Genomic DNA, 21,766 nt, shown 5'->3' with positions numbered 1-21,766 from the left:
GTGGACTTCGGGTCTAAGCCGCCGTCATTTGGGTTTATGGCGTCATCTGTCGAGAGCAGAGGGAATGATTTCTAGCCGACTTTGAGAACCAATTGTAAATCCCAGGACACGTACTGCGCTATTATGTTTGGCTCGCGTGTTCTCAGGAGCCGCAACTACTGATCCGAGTGTTTTCTGACTATGCTGAAAAAAATCACAGCATATCCACGGAGTGAATGATGATGAGTGGGCGAAGCTGCGGAGGTTCATCGGTAAACTGTGAATCTTCCGTGAATTCTGCCCAGTACATCATCACCGACGTGAGATCGGGCGCGTTTATACTAAAGGTTCGATGAGAGTTATGACGACTTGCAGCTCACTTTAATTTTACATGTACGCTGTGAATTTTCATTGTTTAGAAAACCATTGCTTTAGAAAACATCTGGCGTCTTTCGTTAAGCAGCTGGCGTCTTTTCGTTTTGCTTTAGAAACATCTGGCGTTCTTTCGTTTTGCTTTTACAAAACATCTGGCGTCTTTCATTGGTTTATTTCATCAATCAACGGCGTTTTGAACAAAATTTTGTTTAATCACGCACAGGAGAAATCTCACCAGGCACTACCTTGGAGGTAAACAATGGCTGCTAATGGGAATGAGAGACAGAAGAAGTTGGCTTTTAGCTAACACTTACACTTCTACTTCTACTAACGTTTCCTACTGGAACATGCCAATGGCTGCTAATGGGGAATGAGAGACAGAATTCGGCTTTTAGTTAACGCGCACGCTGTGAATTTTTTATTGTTCAACAACGCACAGGAAAAATCTCTCACCGGCACCACCTTGGAGGTCAAGATCTGGTACTAGCGTTACGACTGGTTACGCACTACGACTACGACAACTACGAGGGACGAACAGGTGCCGCTTTAAGGAGCTTCGCCCCTAAAAGTGTTGCAGGGTCCCAAGCTAGAATCGCATGGCGTGCTTTTTGCAAGCGAAAAATGCAACGCGCGGCGAACGCCCAAGTTGCCGCCGACGCAAGAGCACCCGCGTGAAAACAGTGCAGCGGCGCTTCTCCGTCGCGTTTCTCAAATTGCCAGGCAACATAACTCTTAACAACATTTATCGTCCGCATTTTTGCGCAAATAATATATTCTTGTAATTACAGACCACAATACAAATAATGTTCATGCAGTTAAACTGAAAATTTTTCCTGAAGTGTATTTATTAAGTTCCATTTCAAGCAGACACATTTTGTGCAAAACTGCGACCACGGACCTCCCGCATGATCAGCAGTAGCTGCTTGTTTACAAATATGTATTTTTGTCGAATGCGTGTGCCAGCTTTGCCGAGCAAAAGTTCCGTCAAGATGCGCAAAGCACAGAGCCATCTGGTGGCATTAGAAGAAACCAAACGCAACGTGACTGCACACGGAACTCTGACTGGCTGACGCGCACCCGCCACACCGCACAAGGCATTTTTTTCTACTCAGTAACAAAATGCACCGTTGCGGTTTTGCGATGAATCCTGTTGGGCGTGTGTAAAAATGACGCTCGCATCCCAACAGGCACGCGTTGATCACGCCTGAAATCACAGCATGCAGTTCCACCTTTATACTGAACAGCTTATGAAACATATTGGATATGCAGGACCCCGCGAGGCATGGCCGCACCAGACAATCTTATACCTGGAACCTGCCAGGCACTCAAAATTTATTCTACTAAGATGCCAAGCTGCACAGAGCAGCCCTTTCATGACCCCTTTAAAACTCCACCTACGAACAACAGTCTGTAAATGCATGAAATTGATATATCATTTCAAGGCACTCTATATTCTATAGCAACAAAAATAATGCCATAATGTGTTAATCTGTGTGGTACAGTAATTAGTCCTAATGAAATTGTAATGGGGGATGTTCAAAATGTAAAGCGCTATCTGTCGACAATCCCATCTCAAAGGGTCAAGAACCACTCACTTGGCCACATCGCTGCCGAAGTCCTCGAGGAACTCCAGCTTTCTTTGGAGGAAGGTGAGCTTGTCGGCGGCCGGCAACTGGGTGCAGGCGATGGCCTGGTCAAAGGCCTCCAGCACCAGGGTCTCGTCTGGCGGGCACTGCTCGTATCCGAGGTCGGCCAGTTGCATGTAGAGCCGCGTGTTCGTCTGCCGCCGTCGCGTCCCAACAGCAGACGACCATCGTGGCAAGCAGCAGGTTGAGAAAGCCGAAGCAATACCGGTCCACCAGAAGCCGTAGGCGGCATGGCAAACACCGGTTTTTATTGACAACCGTGCGGAGGTTGTGCCACGGTGGGGTGGAGGCAGGGAATCAGGGGAGGGGAGAAAAGAGAGAAAGAGAACAGAGCGCGAGCAGTTAGACGAGCGTCAACGACGCAGCAGCACGAGAGCGCCGAGTGGCGTTCGATTTTCTTTCTTTTTTTTTTACTCACTCCTCTGCCCCCAGCTTCCGCTTCGCACCCCCGAGAGTTGGTTGCAGCTGTAGTCGCAGAAGACGTGCGCGCACATGTTGTATTGCGGGGCAGAGGGGAGAAAAATCAACTGTCCTACCTGAAAAGCCCTAGCGCTAGGCCGACCATGGACACCTAGAGCGTAGCGAGACCTGCACCTTCCGTTTCAGAGTCTATAAGCGGGAACAGCAGTGTCACTCTGTTCGTTTGTTGGACACACAGGAAGAACATATAGACAGCTTCAGCCCAAGGTGTTTGCCTCAAGCAATCTTGTGCTCAACCCTGGGCCTTTCATATTCTGAGGCCTATGCAAAGAACAGTCTAATGAGGCTAAGGAGGTGTCACTCTGTTGGTTCGGTGGACACACAGAAAGAACACATGGCTAGTTTCAGCCCAAGGAGTTTGCCTCAATCTTTTTTTTTTCTTCCAACCTTAGGCCTTTCACATTCTGAGGCTTATGTGAAGAAGCATCGTTTCTTGAAAACACAGCATGCTCGAGCACAGCTATTGCTGCAAACCACCCTAATCAAAAACGAGGGGCTACTTTCCGTGCCCCAAATTCGCTCGATCGAGCCTCTCTGTTGATTTCTTATTGGTCAGGTTGCTACAAAAAACAGTCAATGGGGCTCGCAATTTACAACGCCAGTCGCCGGGTTGATGAGGGATGGCAGCCTTCGACGACTGAAACCACTGTGGTTGCAGACAAAGAAGAAAAAATTGAAGGAAGGAAAAAAAAAAAGAAAGCAAAAAACTCTTGTCAGCATTTTCTTGAGCGAGATTCGGAGGAAAACGGTGCCTGACCGACTCACCGGCTCCCGGTCGAGGGCCTCCTTCAAGACTTCCTTGGCGTCTTCCAGCTTTTTCTGAACCTGGCGGAAGAAGACCAGACAGAAAACAAACCGGTTATGACTTGGTGCTGCAAGGCGCGGAGATTTTGAGCAACAGCCCTCTCACTGAAAATCACGGACCCATGCGCCGCCACGTTCAGACCAGACGTGCTTAGCCCGTCGAAATGTTCCACGCTTGTCGAACACTTCGTCCCAATCTTGACCTCCAGCAAAGATGTCACATCTCCAAGCCGGGTGATATACACAACAGCAGGAAGACGCTTGTGCCAAATGAAACCTCGTCAACAGAGGTGTTAATTTCAGTGACAACATACCAGAGCCGAAGGGCTTCACAATCACGTCTGGAATGCCCGAGTGGTCGCAGAGTGCCAACCTAACGCACGGGGCTAATGATTACCTGAAGTCACGACTTAGACGGAGACCGCACCAAGAGACTCTTTTCTCTCTCCAACACAGCGAGGACCCTTCACACATTGACAACCCCGTATGAGCAAAAAAACGGGAAAATCCCAAAAGCCGAGACAAAAAAGAGTTCGTGCAACAGTCACGCCCCATGTCTCTCGGGGGCCGGGCAAGACTCGGCGCACCTTGTTGAGGAACCTGGCCAGCTTGCCGGCGAAGTGGCTCTTCAGCGACGTGCTCTCCGTCTGCGAGATGCACTTCCGGTACAGCTCCTCCACCTTTTCGGGGCAGCCGCGCCGCCGCTCCACGTTGATCCGTCGCAGCGTCGGCTCCAGCAGGTCCGGTATGCGCGCCTCCATCTCGGCCAGGATGGTTGAGGCCTCCTCAAAATGACCTGCAATAGCCGGTTCTGGGTCATTTCCAACCCTGGCTTCTGATGGTGACAGGTGCCTATACGCTGTTTAGATTGTGACAGTAGCAGCACATGTTGTACCCCAAGAAACTTCCGGTCACTCCATTTATCACTCTCCAGTAAAGTAGAGAGGTGGGCGAGTTGGAACTGATGCATTCTTGAAAACTTCTCAGCGCGAACTGGACGGAGCACAAAGAAGAGGACACAAGACTAGCGCTGTCTTGTGTCCTCTTTTTTGTGCTCCGTCCAGTTCGCGCTGAAAGGTTATCACTCTCCAACGCCAAAGCGGAAAGCATGTCTTTTAAGTTGTGTCGAAGTACGGAAAGACTCTTTTTCCGCTTTCAGATAAAAGGAAGCACAGAAAGTTAGGGACCAACTCTTATAATGTTGTGGATAGCTTAGAAGAACATTTATTTGAAATATCTGTCTACACACAGGTAGAAAAGCGTTGGAAATCTGCTGGCTACTCGCCAAGGCTTTTGTTCCTCGCCAATGCCACTAGGCTACGTCAGTACATGAAACCGGAAGACATCCAGGGCCAGTGTTCGTAAACAGCAAAACGGTAAACAGTCAGATACAACGTGACAAGTGCATTGCATATCCCCCACAAAGGCGGATGCAGACAAGCCTGCGCACTCCAGGCTGACGCCATGAGCCGTTTACTTCCGTTTACTGAGAGTCTACTGTAATTGGGGTTCTAATGTAATTATTTTTCATCAGAATATATATGGAAATTCTGTAGGGTAAACCAAATTGAACCAGAAATTTTAAGGGTCACAAGCTCCTTTGCAGCCATGGTGGTTGCAACGCTGTCATCAAGTGCACCCACCGTGCTTCTCCTCGTAGGCAGCCCAGGCAAGGCTGATGCTCGGCTTGCGGACCAGGTGAGTTGTGCATGCCCGCCGGAAGACGTCGTTCACCTTCTCTGGCTCCGCTGTGTCCAAGTACTTTATGTACTGCAATTAACAAGAACGAATGGCTGGAATCTTGCTTGCAGCTGACACGGCTAAGAAAAAAAAAGATGCAGCAAGAACCACTGACAGCTACCGCCGATGCAAGGATATAGCCGAAGGGCTCAGAAAAGCTACTGGCTTTAGTGAAGAAACAATGCAATGGGCAGTGCAAATTTGCTACGGTGAGGATATTTACGTAGCATCCGTTGTTCCATCACGTAATTAAGTTGAGGATGAAGCCTTCAACTAGCACGCACGATTATGTACAGTCGAGCCCGACTATATCGAACCCGTTTATATCAAATTATCCCGTATATCGAACAATTTCTAAACACGGTAAATTTACATTGAGAATATATAGCAAAAGTTACTGTTACATCGAACGAAAATAGCAACGACAACCGATATATCAAACTCCATGTGCCTCAAAAGTGCTCCAGCAAGTTGGCTTTCCCTCGCGGTGGCGGGGAAAACTGCCGGCGCCACCCTAGAAAAAGTGGTTTAGACCCGGTTGTGCATGGGCGAACACCCCCCTGCAAAAAATGATCCTGGCCCGCTCGCAGCACTTACAGCCAATCAGAGGCCGTCGTGCTTTCTCCGAGGCGCGGAGGCGGTAGAAGTGAGCGCCATTTTTTCTTTATGCTTGTGTGCCTGCTGCTGCCTGTTTTCCTCGAGTCCTCATTCAGCGTGGTCCGTGCTGGTGGTGTTGCCTGTTGGTGCTCTGTGAACTTTATTGGCGTGCTGTCGTCATGGCTTGTGCAAAGAGGCAGAATTTGCCGTTCGCCGCGAAACTCGAAATCATAAATCATAAATCGTGGGCAGATGTCACGGAGACGATCCAGAACTGCTTTAGGCATGCCGGCTTCCGCATGCCTGGTGATGACACCCCAAATTCCGATGACAGCACTGAAGACACCGCAGCTGTTTCCGCCGAAGTTTGGAGCGAGCTGGCAGAGTTCCCGGGAGCTATCGACGGATCGACATTCGACGAGTTCGTCAGTGCGGACGATGATGTCGCCATCATGGGTGAGCTACAAGATGAGGACTACGTTGCAGACGTCGTGCCGACCACGAGCCAAAGCGACAGCAATAAGGAAATTGACGATGGCCCATTGCCTACATCCTCCGAAGTGATTAGTGCACTTGCGCTGGTCCGGCGCTATTGCGTGAATGTGGAAGGTTGCGGCCTCAGCTGCTTTGACTCGTTGGACAACGTGGAGGCGTGCGTGCTGTCGCAGGCAGCGAAGTCGTTGACACAGAAGAAAATCCAGGACTATTTTGTTCCAAAGTAGGGCACGCAAGTAAGCCACCATATAATTAAAGTACTTTTCTTATTGTTATGTGCCTTTGTGTCATTAAATCCTACAGCGGGCCTATATCGAATTATGCCATATATCGAACTAATAAACGTTTTTTGGCGAGTTCGATATACCCGGGTTCGACTGTAGTACAGGTGGACAGCGTGTGTCTCAATTGAAACGGTTTATATTACAGGATACACAAGGTTCAAGTTGACACACCAAGCGAGTGCCAAACCCTGAGAAACTTTTCGTTATGGAGAACGATCCAGTTCATTAAATCCATTATAATTTTACTTCATTAAAACGAGGCTTTTAAATGCATCCGTATGTGGGTATCAAAAGTTCTTTAAGGGGAGATATGAGTTTTTTTTTATTTGTTTTATTAGTTGGGTGAACTGAATCAAATTTAACACTCTTTTTCAATTTTTTTTCTGCAGATTCCAAATCTCTAATTAGATTTTTGGTAGCTGCATTGGAACAAAAGATGTGCAATTTCAAAAAGCGTATTTCTTACAGGGATTTCTGGCAACATTGCTTCGTCAAACGCAGAAACAAAGTATGCGGCAAGACAGTCAGAGAGCTGGTCTAGCCGGTGAGGCTAATCCAATTGTTTTCAACGAACTCTGAATACAAGATAAATAGACACAAATATGGGTGAAATTTTTTTGCTGCATACTATTTCTGATCATTGAGAATTACAAATTGGGGAACATCATGAGAAAATAAATAGCAGCACCAACTAGACCAGCTTCCTGGCAATCTTGCCACATACTTTGTTTTTGGGCTGGGCAAAGCAAAGCTGCCAAAAATCCCCGTGAGAAATATGCTTAAATATGTGTTAGAAATTGCATATCCTTTGTTCTAATCCAGCTATTAAAAATCTACTTAGATTTCGAATCTGCGGAAAAACTGAATAAGTGTATTAAATTTCATGCCATTCACCCAACCTTTAAAAAACCATTTTTAAGACCCATGACTCCCCTTAAATTTACTTCCTTAAATTCATTATTTTCTTACAGCGAAGCTCAACCATATCAACAAATAGATTTAAAGAGGAAATGACAAATGCCAATTAATGTGAGAGAAAAAAAAGCAAAAAAAAAAGCTTTTTTTTTTTATAATCAACAAATGAACACCATTACCTTCATCCACATGTCCTCGTACAGGGCGCAGGCAATGAGGCATCGCTCGTAGAGGATCACAGTCCTCGCGTGGTTGCCGTTCTGCGTCTCGAAGTCGAGGTACTCGCGCCAGTTCTTTAGCTGCAGTCGTTCCAAGGGCTTCACGTGGAAGTAGGGCCGCTTGATCTGAGGAAGAGGACAAGCAAATGATAATAATGTGTAATTAATTACAATGTCATCAAGCAGAACATGAACCGACAAGGAAAGTATGTTTCATTTAATAAGGAGTTCCATTTAATGTAAGATGCACAGGGGTGTTCTAATCCAGTACAAAACCAACAACATTGAAGCCAGTTGTGTTGAAGCAACCTCAGACACCATTTTTTAGTACTGTAGAAAAAGCGTTTTTAATGAAAATGTTGTGTGTCGTGTTGTTTTGTTTGCATTAATTATTCCAAGGGCCCGTGATACGAAGAGAAGAAGAGCACACTCACCCCTTCTTCGAAGGCCCACCGCCGGCCAACTTCGGCCTCGTTCGCTTTGAACAGCTCTCGCCGCTTCTCGACCACCTTGTCCCGGATGTACTTGGCCTCATTGTCATTTTTCTGCAACAAAACATTATTCGGTGTGCTTCAAGTTGAGTGTGCATTGCAAGCACGGCGGTCACACAAATACCTACTGCCCTCGTGAAGGCACAAAAGCCTGCTGTCTTTGTGTATGTGCAAAGGCATGCTGGCACAAAAGCCGAATGCATCAAAGGCCTACTACAGTCATTGTTCAGGCACAAACGCCTACTGTCCTTATGTATGCACAAAGGCCTACCATCTCCATGCAGGCAAAAAGGCCTACTGTGATTGTTCCGACAGAAAGGCCTACTGTCCCCATGCAGTCATAAAGGCCTACTGTCCTCGTGTATGCACAAAGGCGTACTATCCTCATGCAGGCAGAAAGGCCTACTCTCCTCATCCAGTCAAACGCTTACTGTCCTCATGTATTCACAAAGGCCTACTGTCCTTATGTATGCACAAAGGCCTACTATACTCATGCAGGCAGAAAGGCCTACTGTGATTGTTCAGGCACAATGGCCTACTCTCCTCATGTATGCACAAGGACCTGCTGCCCATATGTATGCACAAAGGCCTACTGCCCTAGCGCAATTCCAGCATAGGCCCCATGCATGAAAACAGACTGTTTTAGTTGACTCGCAAGCTCATTCTCAGGATCGAAACAAGAAAGCTCAGTTCGTCACACAGTGGGTCCAGAGTAAACAAACAGTATCGGCCAAAAGGGAACCTACAGCAACTCTGGTTGTCTGCACACGACCGAATGGGTCACAATAGGCAATCCATTATAGCAATGTTTCTTGTATGCTTTGGAACCCTGTGCCCGTCCTCGGCATTAATGCTCCAAAACGTGCAAATCAGCTGGGCAGAAATGGGTCTGAGAACCAAGATTGGCACAACCCCTGCGGCAACACACCTCCAGTAGGCAGCCTATTACGATTCATTTGCAAGCTTGTTCCAGATTAGAGCCAGAAAGTAAACCAGAATAACAGTGGCTTGAAGAAGGACAGGCACCAGCGTAACCTGCATGACTTAGCGCTGTTTGATTACTTTCATGTCAGCAATGGCCAAACATTTGAAGAGGCAATTGTAGTCACATTACAAACCTGTACAAGAACCACAGCCCTATATGTGGCACAAACAAATGAAAGCACAAAATAAAAAGTGCAAACATGTAAGCTGGACTAACGCAGGCGTTAGTGTGGATATATATCGGTGCTATTCGTGTCTCGTCACAATTTCTTTGCTCTCATGCCAGTGTTACATTGCACAATTAGCCAATTTCCAAATAAAAAAATAAACATCTGCTCAATGTTCCTCTAATGCTGGCTGCAAAAATGCACAATGACCCACAAATCAAGAAATAAATTGACCGGCCGACACTCTAGCACAGACTCCCCAAACTCACCAGCGCCTTGGTGTCCTCCTTGGTGGCGTCCTCAACACCTGGAGGAGGAGCGTCGTCCACACCCGGCGGAGGGGCGTCGCCGTCGTCCTCGTCGATCTCCATCTGGGCAGTGCCCGCCTCGTCCCCAGACTGGCCGGGCGGCCCCACGGGTGTGGCTTTGCGCATGGACTCCATGTACTGCTGCCTCAGCTGCAGGAATTCGTCCGTGGACAGGATGTCCTTTGGCAAGTGCGTCTTCACGTGCTCCTGGAACCTGCGCAGCAACAGTCATTGTTGGAAAAGCGTTCTACGGGATACCGTTGACGGCACACACTGTACACACCAAAGCGAAGCCTCCGGCAAAAGCACGGAAACTATACTCCGATACAACTTCAGAAGTCTGCGGCATTCCCTCCTCAAAGGCGCATGCACACAAGCCTGCACCAATAGGCACGTGCTTTAGACTGACATCATGAGCCAGATGCCCCCATGACCCTGCCTTTGGAGAACAGTGGCGAATGCTTGAGCGGGACTATTTCTCTAGTCGCGGTGGCGATCGGCTGCTGCGCTTCGGTCTTATGGTCGGGGCCTCTCCGGACTTCTTAAGTTTTATCCGACTATAGACGTAGACAGACAAGGACGAGTGCTTGTCTTCACCTGCCCTTTGTCCCCGTCCAGTTTTTGTGTTGTCACCTCATCATCACCAACAACAAGCTAATCCGACCTGAAACCTAGTAAGAGCTACAGTCACGTAAGAACCCCACCTCTTACTTTGTAGCCGAAGGAAACTAAAAAAAATAAGCTAATCTGAGGTATCTTCGGATACTGTTGTAAATTCAGTGGACCCTTGTTGATACGATTCTGCATAATATGCTCTTCGGGATAAGATTTTTAAATCTTTTCCTGAATAACGTCCTATAGGAGCAACATATTCTCATACGGATAATGCAGTCACATTTTCACTTAAAATTGGACTACACTCAAACCTTGTTACAGTGCAGACCACTTATAACGTAACCGCATATAGTGCAGGACCGGTTATAGTGCGGTCTTTTTCGACTCCCGTTTACCCTCCCATAGAACCGCATGTATACGCATACCGCTTATTGTGCAGTCCCCCAAGATGAAATACCGTTTATAATGCGGTGGCGGGAAAATATTTCTGAGAAACGTGGTAACGAGTGCGGTTCTCAAAGGAGGTACGCCTCTGGGGAGGGAGCGAAGAGGTCGCTGCGAAGGGCGACGGCACGCACAGTGAACGAACGAGGGGCGGAGGAAGGAAAAAGACCGCGGCAGCGCTGTGCGGGCTCGCCAAGTGGGGAAGGGTGGTGGTTGCCTAGGCGACGGAGTAGCCTTTGCACCGGCGGTGGCGAGGCGGCAAGGCTCCGCGTGGAACGTACGATCGCGTCCTCATCAAGTGCGCTTTAAAGTAAGTTTCCTGTCGGGAAAAGCGTCGTCGTTATCACACTTGCTAAAGATATCGCGTTTGCTACCTCGTCCGCAAATTGAAAAGTTTTGCGGCTTCATGACGCGAGCTTTCGCCTTTTCTGCCAGTGCGCGGACTTAAACGAGCTTGGCGGGCTTTTGTCGCCGTTGATCTCCCGGCCGCGAACACAAACTTCGTATCACGCGCGCTGTTCTTGGGTTAGTGTTTGAGTGCGATCTTTTCGACGTCCGATCTTCATGTTGTCTTAGACAAACTTCCCGCGACAACATGCTGAACCGCAGGCTAGGCCTAATCAGCGTTGGTTGCTTTTCGGTAGCGGTCGCGGGCGATAAAAGTTTCGGTTTGGTGCGGAATCAACGAAACTTTTTGCGATGGGTGCACTTGAAGGGAAGGGAATCATATCGTTAATGCAAACGAGGGCATGGTTGGCACATGCAACTCTCGAATGGTGGTTCCGGATTCGATTGCAATGTCTTGGACATCGCGTGCGCGCCCGTGAAATCGAACGATCGGTACCGCTCAGCACGTGAAATTTCGGTCGCGATTCTGGTTTCTGTGTAATGCGCGTACCTCGAGGTGGCCTGAAACGTAGTCGGCGAATTTCCGCGATGGCACTTTGTTTTGTTTGCTTTTTTCCCCCGTGTTCATTTCGTTGGCAATGCGGGTCTTGGCGGTTAATTTTTGAACATTCGGAGATTTAAGTGGTTGTAAGCGCCCCAAATCGCATATGTCGATTATCGGACACGCGAGGCTACATGCTCAACACGTTTTGCGCAAGTGCAGCCTTTGAAGAAGTTTGTTTTGGTTATAGTGCGGTACCGCTTATAGTGCGGATATTCGCGACTCCGGTGACTTACGTTATAAGCGGTCTATACTGTATAATGAAGCTACATCTTACACGAAAATAACTTTGTTATATCCAAAAATTCGTTATAAACGTACATTCCTAACACTGTGTATTTGCAAGACTATTCTTCATTTACTTCGTTATAACCGATATTTCGTTATATCCAGGTTTCAGTGTATATGATCCCGCAGGAGTGGGCTTTTACTAGTATTTCAAAAACTCACAGCTTCATATGCTAGATGCTAGCTGGAGTGTTCTTGTTAGAAAATCAGTTTCTTGCTTCTGTCAAAAATTTTCTTTTTGACCAAGTCCTATTCTTTTTGGCCGACTATCTGGCTCTCCCATAAAATTTACAAGGATGTCTAAGTTCTCAACCAAAAGACTAATGAGAACTAACGGACAATAATGCCAAAGAAAGTATAGGGGTGTTATTTGTAGTAACTATGACATAAATGCGAAGAAAGTAAAGTGGACGAAAAGATAACTTGCTGCTGGCAGGAACCGAACCTGCAACCTTCGACAAACATGTCCGATGCGCAGCCAACTGAGCTACAGCGGCGGCATCCCTCTATCTACTTCATTGGGTATATCTGTGCATTTAAGGGGAGATGCTACTCGAAGACACTTTTTCTTTAATATTCACCCTAGAGCAATAAAACTTGAGCTGCTTATAGAACTTTTTATGCTGATTTCAAATATATAATTAGTTTTCTTGCAAGTTGCATACTTTTAGTTCTGCAACGTGACAAAGTGAAAAACTTAAGCCTTTTGCCCCCCCTCTTTTCAGACCTAAACTTCAATAATTTTTTACAATTGATAGTTCATAATGTTTCAAATAAAGTGTGGAATGCAAATAACTAATTAGGAAGTCCATACAAAATATGTACTAGACGTGAAAAATTTTAACGTGGGAAGTTCATATTTCTCCTACCCTAGTAAAAGTTTACATAACCTTTTTTTATTATATAATAAGAATATTGAAACTTAAACAAGATAATTGCATTTCTCGTACATTGGAAAAAATCTGGGAAAAATTTCATGCAGATTTGAGCACCAGAAGTACCCGAAAAAGGAGGGGCACATTGACAAAAATGGCAAAATTTGTGTTTTGAGAAAAACGAGTTTTAAAGTCAAAATTGCATGTTTATTTATCAAAGATGTCATTGAATGCAACGAAATTTGTACACAAGAAAGAACAATCCTCCTTGTAGTGGCCACTGCCATTAAAATGCGCCAGCACCATAGGTTTGGCCCTCACGGCTCTTTCGAGCTGACTCCTCGACAAGAGATTTTTTCTTCAGTGAACGCCGACGAGCCCTTGCTTCTCCTGTTAGTTTTTGAGACATTTTTTTCTGGCGTGTGCTGTCCCGTGATGAGCCAAGAGCAACCAGATTATGAGGCGGTAGCACGCCAAGCTCTTCCAGAACACGTTCAAAACTGGAGTGCCCTAGATTAAACCAACATGTTCAGTGCTGTCATATCAGCAGTCAATGAAGACTCGTCGCTCTGTGATTTTTCTTCGTCTTCGATGAGTCCGATCTTTTTCTGGGAGGCACTCACATATTCGAATGCTGCGGCAAACTCGTCGGACGCATCGGCGTCACTGCCACTACGCCTTGCGGCAGCAGATGATCTTTTCGTGGTTTGAGTGTTCGGCTTTGATTTGCGCCGGCGTCTTCGAAATTTGTGTGCCGCGTGAAACTTCACAGGACGGTGACCACGCTTCCTACGGCTTTCTTCATCCATAACGGATCAGCACTCGAGAAAAGCGTTGTTCAGCTGCGCTGCTCGACGAGACGCGGATCCTGCAAGTAGGCCTCACAGCACACACAGGCACGCAGCGGCCAATGGCGGCTCCCGATCCGTACCACGTGATTTAAAGCCAGTCGCGGCGCTCGAAAAAGGCGGCAAAAGCGTGCTGCTCTTTATTATTTCTTGTGCTGCAGCAGCGCGGGAAACCGTCGTTATTTGAAGAGTGAGGCTCGGCTCTTCGCCTCATGCGGTCGACAATGGCGAGCGGCGGCGCATTATCAGCGGCAAGGTGCTCGAAGATGACACACTTTCGGCCTTTTGACAGCCACCTTGTGCTCTTTAGACGCAATTTTAAAGCATTTCCAGTTGAGTCTCGACATTGAATTTTTTTGTCAGAACAGTAGAGGTACTAATCTTAACAAAACAGGTGAAAACAAAAAATCGATAATTTTTTAGAAAACTTGCGTTTTTCGACCCGCATCTCCCCTTAAACCTGGGAGTGCTAGTCAGCACAGATCGTAGCCATGGTAGCGAGTGTGGAACCCTCATTTTTTCTGCCTTGTGGCGTCACGTAAACAGCACGTGATCTTTTTACAAGCTGGCAGCTGACCAATAATCCCTCGCACACTACTAGAAGGTATCAGGTCTGCCAGAACGAGACCCTCGCTATGAATGAATGAAAGAGGGGAAATTCTAAGGGCCCAGTCTTAAAAAAGAAAACGAGCCCTTAAAATTTCCCTTCTTTCGCTCAACCAAAAAAGACTAGCGACACAGGAACATGTGTGTGGCAAAATTAACTGCATTTAACACGGAAAAGCACTTCGTGTCATAGAAATGAACGGACATAACTGGCTGGTGCATCTATGGTTACGCAGCAGCAAGCATGCCACTGTAGACATGGACTGTAACAAACTACAGTATGATGGCTGCTCACTTCTCGAAGTGGTGTCCATAGAGCTGCGTGGGCACCTGGAGCACCCGCTCGTAGATGGCGGTGACCTCTTTGAGGTTCTTGTTCTCCAGCTCCCACGTGACAAACATGTCCCACAGACGATCCGACCGAAAGTCCTGGCCCGACGACTCGATGGCACGCTCGAACAGGCTACAGGACAAGGGCAAGCATATTCAGACACATCCCAGACTCGATGAAAGCACAATGCCAGGAGGCATTAGGCATACGGTTGCTATGCGGCCAGTTTTCTACTGGCACAGCTATCTTTCCTATACGGCGCCGGCTGTCGGTTCGACACCCAACCCGGTGCACCATTTGTAGGCCTTATCATTCTCCCGGAAACGTCACGCTAAGCTGCACTGCAAGTTCTCCATTGGACTTTTAACAAGACACAACAACTGAACTGAACCAAATGAATTTCTTACGTAAAGGTTTCTGTTTGGTCAAATAAGCTGAGGCATTTAGCGCGAATGAACACTAAACAATCACGCTAACTCTTAACCAGTGGGCATTTTTGCCTGCTAACGCAGGGTTCCAAGCGTCACTTTTCAGAACTCTTCAAAAGCCCTCTCCAAGCACGCTCATCATCTAACATAGAGCAAATGGACAAGTTTCACTTCTTACACAGCTTTTTTTTTTTTTTGGGGGGGGGGGGGGGCTTGGAAGACCCGAGCATTTGAAAGTGAAAAAATGGCCGCCTTTGCTAGTGCTGCGGTCCATGCAAAGCGTCATAAATCTTGCAATTCCGCTGTACTGGCAGTTTATTTTCTTCGACAGCCGTAGCAGCAGTGAGCCACAGCATGCTGACTCTACGTGTGGATTTAACGCAGACAGCGACAACAGCTATCTGAAGTAGTTCAGCACCAAGTCTCTTAGCCTTGTTCTAAAAGCACCTCCTCCCTTTCTTTCCAAGTATCCCTCGGAATGAACTACGAAAATTCCGTTCTCTTGGAAGAGCACCCTTGACGTTCGACGCGTCTGTCTGTGCAGTGCCCTCAGTAGGGCATCACACAAAATGCAACAAGTATCATCACTGCTCACTTTTTAACCTTGGTGTAGTAGTCTTCCTCGTCCTTGAAGTGCAGCTTGACGAAGTTGATGTAGTGAATCCAAAGGTCGACACTCAGCGGAATGGCAGCGACACCTCGCTCGAACGTCTGGAAAAGGGTGCAACGGTGACACACGTCAAGCTTAACGTTACACAGTCCAACGCGAAACACCACTGCACTGTCCACACAGGTTTTGCAGTACCTACCCGAAACGTCTCGTCTAGAGAAACCACTTACGTGCAGAACAGAACACAGATCTGCTCCACGCATATCTCATGCTATACAAAAATGTGTGACAAGTGATTCATCTGTCACGACCAGAACGTCTAAGGAAGAGCGGCCTGCAATAAGCATGTGACAACAAAACGTGGCCGGTTCGTCGAGATTTGACGTGAATGTCAAACACGTCCTCACCTGCTCGGCTTTCTCGACGGAACACAGCTTTTTCTCCATGTCGGCGTACTTCTTCCAGTAGCCATAGCAGTAGGGGTAGTAGGAGAAGAACTTGTCAAAGGCCTCCCGTGCAGCTGCCAGGTTGTTCTGTAGCAGACGAAGGAAACGACAAAGCAAATGACAGAATTGGCAGATGAAAACAACTAAGCAGACACTCTGACAAGCAGAAAATACTCCTGTGTGCACTAGTCACAGGAGTAACGACACAAAACTTTGAAGGCGAGACGACCTGTGGGATAGATTTGTGGGGTCACACATGCATCGTCTACAAAATATCAACGGCTAATATAGCCTAGAACATACTTAAAATCAATTTTAAAGTGCAAGTTGCGCAACTGCACGCGAATCGTTCCACCTCACGACATTCACGCCAGCTTAATTTTATTGTAAGCAACTAGCTGCCACCTGCATCACGCGCTTGTGCTGGTTGCCATGATCCTTGCAAGCACTCTCTCCTAGTCGACCTTTTCAACAGATAGAGGGAGCACCTCCTTTATGGATTTGCACGGGAGTACAAAGGCTGACCGTCTGTGCATTTTTGGTGGGTCGTACATAATTACAACATCCCAGAGGGGATTATAGCAGCACCTTGGGAGCCTTGGTCGAAAAGAGTTGTCAATGCAGTGCTCCTATGAATGCAGTCTTGTGTGCTCAAGTAGCCAGCTATGTTTGCACAATGACCATTCTGGGTCCCGCCTTACTTGGTGCTCTTTCAAACCGAAACTGTGACTGGGCGCTCTAAAACAGTTTCTAAACAACTAACCGTCGCACGCTCGATCAAATGAGGTTTCCAGCCATGATAAGTGGGTCGTTAGCTATTTATTGCAACAGAGCAGTAAGACAAAGTTTTTGTACCAGTGCTTCTTTAGGCTCTTACCTCCTGTTCGACATACTGCAGCAGGTAGGTCCACCCAGTAAAGTCCGCCGGGTTGCTCCGCACCACTTGCCAGTACTTCTCCAGTTCCACCGACTCCTTACCTTCCTTTTTGACATCGCCGGCGCCACCTACACGGCCACGACCCCATCCACCCGTAGAAGCCACAGGTAGAGGAGGAAAGAAGCGGGGGAGAAGAAAAAGAGACGAGACACACAGCCAGTTAGCAAGCGCGGGCCACCGAACCGGTCCACCCACGAAAGAAAACGAGTGCAAGAGAGAAGGAAGGCATCGGCATTTTAAAGATGTAATTATTACCTTGGGAGTCAACCCTTTAGCTTACAAGAAGTAGTAGTAAGAGTGGCGGGCGTCATCATCCCACTGTGGCAACGTCCCCCGTCTCGACGTGACGTCTACGACCACCGAGAGAGCGTGTGCGTCTACAGGAGGGGTCCGCGGAACACAACAGCACAACGCAAAACAGGGTCAGAATGATGAAAAACAAAGAGATGCGCAACAACGGCGGCCTCCTCCGCCCTTGTCGGCAATTTCTTTTGTCACTTTTTATGTGTGTGTGAGGCGCACCTGTCGGGCGTCGCTTCCTCTCGGCGCTGCCACCGTGGCGCCCCCTGCCGGCCGAAGGAGGCGGCAGAAGGCAACGTTTTGCCGGAAATGCAAAAACGACAATAGAGCACCCCCGAGGGGGGGCGCGGGTGGGCCGTTTTCTCACAGAGCCAAGTCACTGAAAAGCGATCGGGGAAGGGGGGAGTGACTGGGGGGGGAAGCAAGACAGGGGGGAGCCCCTGCCGGTGGCAGCGCACTGCACCGTCACGCTCACCTTTGGCGTCAGCCGACGCGGAGGAGGAGCTGCTTGTGCTGTCGCTTCCGTTTTTGCTTGAGTGCATCGTGTTTTGCTCGATGCGTACTGGAAAAAAAAGTAAAAATCGGTTAAGAACAAGGGATTAGTGCTATCACATGATGGGTTGAAGGCCAAGGACATGACCCTGTTTGTAGAAGACACACAAGGTTAAAGTACCTCTGACCAGGATCATTGAAAATTTTCGTTAAACAGTGGCCGTTGTTAGGAGTCATGAATACTCCCATCTCATAAATGAGGTGCCATGCTACGGAAGCTAGCAAGACTTCTTGCAGTAGATGCATTCACACCAAGAAATAGTTCAATGATTTTACCATCCGCAATGTGATCTTTTTCTTTTGTTTTTAGACTGAGCAATAAATGAAGATGCTTTGTGCCTTAGAAATAAACCCCGTTATTACAGTTGACAATAGGTTGTCCTCAAACACTTAGTGTCTTTTTGTTTTTCGTATCAAACTCCACGATTGGTTCCAGCAGCTTGCAGCCACAGCCAACTGCAGAGGCCATGTTTACAATGACAAAATCCAAGCACGAGGCACGTAGACACACATTTTGCTGACTGAACTCCTTGCGTAGCTTTCACAGCATTGCACATAAGAAAGGGAGCATAGGCAGCGTTTTATGGAAGAAACATTTAAAATCAGTTCATTTGGACAACTAACCCCCGTATTGAGAAACGCTCCTGGACTTGAACTTGACTTGCCACCGCCTTCAATGCATTTCGAGCGCTCTGCCTTTAGGCGGTGCCAAGGCAGCACAAACGTGTTTCACACACGCTGCCTTGAGGCAGTGGCAAGTCAAGTTCAAGCCAAAAAGCGTTTCTGAATACGGGGGTAAGAATAAGCTGAGCAGTCCCATTACCATGATGTAAGGAGGGGAGAAGCACTTCCAGCAGAGACAGTCAGCCCTTAAGTTATGGTGTTGGCAAGTGGCATACTGTGGATTAGAGGAAGCGTGTATGCCGTGACAAGCCCCGCCTCCTTTTACATCAGTTCTATTTTGCTTTACGGAGACTCCGCATTGGCTGATGAACCGGTCACATGACACGGTCAGCCACGTTCCAAGCAATCTGTGGGACTTTTACGCTGGCTTGAAGAGCAGCTTTCTCAAGGCGTGCACTTTTCTATTTTGAAATTTCAATCATTTCCACACCATGGAGTCGGTCAATGCTTTGGCGAAACTGCCACCATTTGGTGTAAGCGTCGCGCTTGTTCCGCAAGCAATACTCAAACCTGGGGAGGGGCCGTTTAGCAGACATTGTAGTCTATGGTGAAATAGACTTGGACAAGTTGCGTAATGCACACAACAAATGAAGAGGTGACATATTGGAAACAATAGTTGCCTGTGGAATGGAAACACAGCCAAAAGTGGCAAACTGGACGCAGTGAAAGAACAGCAAAATTTCAGCCATGGAATCGCTGTATCCAGTTCACTAATGCAGGTTTGGGAGCAGCTGGCAATTAGCAGTGGGCTTATAGGACAAGCGTAACAGAACATTACTTCGGCTCAACTGTCTAAAAATTAATAGTTTATACTGACAAAGCAAACTCGACCAAGAAGCATGAGCAGCAATTGTTTTATTTTCTATATGACAGCCTCTAAACACCACCTGAGCACATAGCATCAAGGGCGTCCGCAGAAATTTTTCCAGGGGGTGCATCCATGGGGGGGGGGGGGGGGTTCACTACCGTGACTTGACCGGCAAGGTTAGTCAATAATATGTAATAACGTGCAAAGTTGGCTGGCAATCCTGAAGGTTGTTTCACACGGATATGCGCCCCTTTTGTGTGCTAACGAACGTGTGCAGCTTATTGCTACTGCACAGAAAGATATTATCCGAAATTCCAGGGGGGGGCAGCCGCCCCCCCCTTGCACCCCCCTCCGGACGCCCATGCATAGCACGCGTAACTAGTGGTTTGGTAGATACCAACGCAAATCCCGGCGAATCACCTAGAAATTTTCAGCATGCCACTTTATCTTAGAAAGTGTGCAAGGGAGCTGCACTGGTTCTCAACCTTCAAAATAACTGTTGGGGCTTTACATCCCAAAACAATGATATAAGAGACGCCGTAGTGGAGAGCTCCAGAAATTTCGACCACCTGGGGTTCTTTAACATGTGCATAAATCCAAGCACACGGGCCCCTAGCATCATGCCTTCGAAATGCGGCTGCCGCAGCCGGGATTTGATCCCGCTACCTTCGGGGGTTCTCAACCATCCGTATCCAGCACCATTTCGGACAAGTGCCAATAACAGACAAATCTCAGCTTTAGCATGATTAACAAGTATTCTTGATGGTCGTAACGGTGCAACAGAAAAACCTTGCATGGAAGCCTTGCACAGAAAATAACGGCATGGAAACACAACAGAAAAGCTTTGAAAACAAACAACGAACAGAACGCTGGTGCGGTAACATTTTGTTGCATCATCTTTCTGGTGCTCATGTTTTTTGTGCAACTTTTCTTGGACATCAAACTCACGGTCACCTACCCTGAGCTCTAATCTTACAGTTAGCATGTTGATAATCACCGTGTGAAATGAAAATACGTACTTCTTCGAATAGCGGAGATGAAGCGATGAATTTGCACTGATTCTGTGAATCTTCAGTAGAGATTGTAGGCTTTTTTGCAGTAAGAGAAATAAAAAGGTAAGTAGATTACATGCAGATGATCTTTCATACAAACCTTATCAATTCCTAGTCATTATGCCTTCACATGGTAAGAGTAATATTAATTTTTATTTGCACAAAGATATCAACCCTACAGTGATGCGCATGACTAAGCATGTGATATGCATGACTCTTCCAACACAAATTGTTAAACCCAGGAGAGCATGAAAAATTAACAAGGTGAAAACCTAGTGTTACTAGCTAAGGATCACTTGGATGCGAGGCCACGTTTCAATGAACACTGCGACCTACTTAAACTAAACAGGTAAAAGGCGCAAACTAGCTTTTGTTTATAGTACACGACGCCGCAAGCTTACAAGCTCTAAGCGCAAGAACAAATAGCTCCCGTTTTCTCTCGAAATCGAATGTAAATGACAGGTTTGGGGCACAGCCTCTTCCGTGATCAGGTTTCGCAAATGTTTACCGTTCAACTGACGGGCACGCAAATAGCTCTAAATAGTAACTACTTTAAAATAGTGCCGGTGTACAGAGAATGAATACTCAGGTAACAGCGCAGGTAATCGTATCATGTGCTCACGAGCAGTTCCGATACGGCGACGGCACGAAGTAAATCGTAAACTGGCCTCATTCTGCTGAGTTACAACGCAATTAGAACTGTTTAAAGGGCACAATAGCAAGGCCCATTTTCGTGCTACGTGGCTCAGAGATTTCAAAGAATCACAACAACCGCGTTACAATACCTGCGGTTACCTCGCCAAAACAAAAGATCGCTACCATTTTGTCGTGACCGCAATTACGCAAAAAGGCAATCATTCACGCAATAAGCTATCGAAGGTGGGAACGAGACAAATAGGTTCTGGTCAAGAATTAAAACACCAATTTTATTCCACCAAATGACGCTACTGCGTTAAGCGAATTAAATTCGCGCGATGCGGCAGGTACTGCGCGGTAGCGAAGGTAGGACGACCAAACGAACAACGCTGTAGCGAAAATTCGGCTGGGAACGTAAATTCGAAGGGTCTGACGTACGTTTGAGGCCAGCAAGGTAGGTAACGTCGGCCAAGTAGGACCCGATTAACTCAGATTAACCTGGATTAACGATGATCAGCCAGTGAGGACTTGACCGATACGGAAGTGGCCAGTCGGAGCGGAACGGCGCTTTAATTCGGCCGTCCACGCCCACCCAGAACGTTGGGTACTCAATTTATTCGTAGAAGGAGGATACCTTCGTGTATAAATAATGAAGCTTACCCAGATTAACTCCGAATAACGGCCGGGGAAATAAAACTGCCGCAACAAAAGATCACAGGTCCCCCGTATCACAAATAAACACACGACTAACGCCTCCTCTATTTCGACGGGCAAGTCCGCTGGGCAAATCCGGTAAAATAACGCGAGCACGAGTCACGAATAAACGTACGAGGCTGAGACACAACCAACGCCTCCTCTATTTCGACGGGCAAAT

The 21,766-nt window shown here is 47.3% G+C and overlaps 1 protein-coding gene across 6 annotated transcripts in view; it reads right to left on the bottom strand.

Annotated features, from left to right (window-relative positions):
* The window catches only part of LOC119401701 (pre-mRNA-processing factor 39), a 32,183-nt gene extending 10,499 nt beyond the window's left edge, over positions 1–21,684 (bottom strand). Inside the window, exons 1-15 of one of the 6 annotated variants that reach the window (XM_037668627.2) lie at positions 21,553–21,615; positions 17,636–17,722; positions 17,383–17,539; positions 17,116–17,237; positions 16,801–16,928; positions 15,885–16,010; positions 15,463–15,578; positions 14,404–14,571; positions 9,445–9,697; positions 7,968–8,078; positions 7,495–7,659; positions 4,928–5,054; positions 3,872–4,080; positions 3,246–3,305; positions 1,950–2,134 (exon numbers count right to left, since the gene is read on the bottom strand). In XM_037668627.2, the coding sequence (XP_037524555.1) occupies positions 1,950–2,134; positions 3,246–3,305; positions 3,872–4,080; positions 4,928–5,054; positions 7,495–7,659; positions 7,968–8,078; positions 9,445–9,697; positions 14,404–14,571; positions 15,463–15,578; positions 15,885–15,923 (1,433 nt within the window). In that variant the 5' untranslated portion in view covers positions 15,924–16,010; positions 16,801–16,928; positions 17,116–17,237; ... (1 more) ...; positions 17,636–17,722; positions 21,553–21,615. Of the gene's footprint in view, positions 1–1,949; positions 2,135–2,602; positions 3,127–3,245; positions 3,306–3,871; positions 4,081–4,927; positions 5,055–7,494; positions 7,660–7,967; positions 8,079–9,444; positions 9,698–14,403; positions 14,572–15,462; positions 15,579–15,884; positions 16,011–16,800; positions 17,540–17,635; positions 17,723–21,330; positions 21,440–21,552 lie in introns of those variants that run through there. The other 5 variants (XM_037668626.2, XM_037668623.2, XM_037668625.2 and 2 more) reach the window with 5 other exon arrangements.
* Between the last annotated feature and the right edge of the window lie 82 nt (positions 21,685–21,766).

This window comes from Rhipicephalus sanguineus, chromosome 8 (assembly GCF_013339695.2).
Source record: "Rhipicephalus sanguineus isolate Rsan-2018 chromosome 8, BIME_Rsan_1.4, whole genome shotgun sequence".
NCBI classification, from domain to species: Eukaryota; Metazoa; Arthropoda; class Arachnida; order Ixodida; family Ixodidae; genus Rhipicephalus; species Rhipicephalus sanguineus.
Note: the sequence above shows the minus strand (reverse complement) of the source record. Positions and strands in the feature narration are given on the sequence as shown.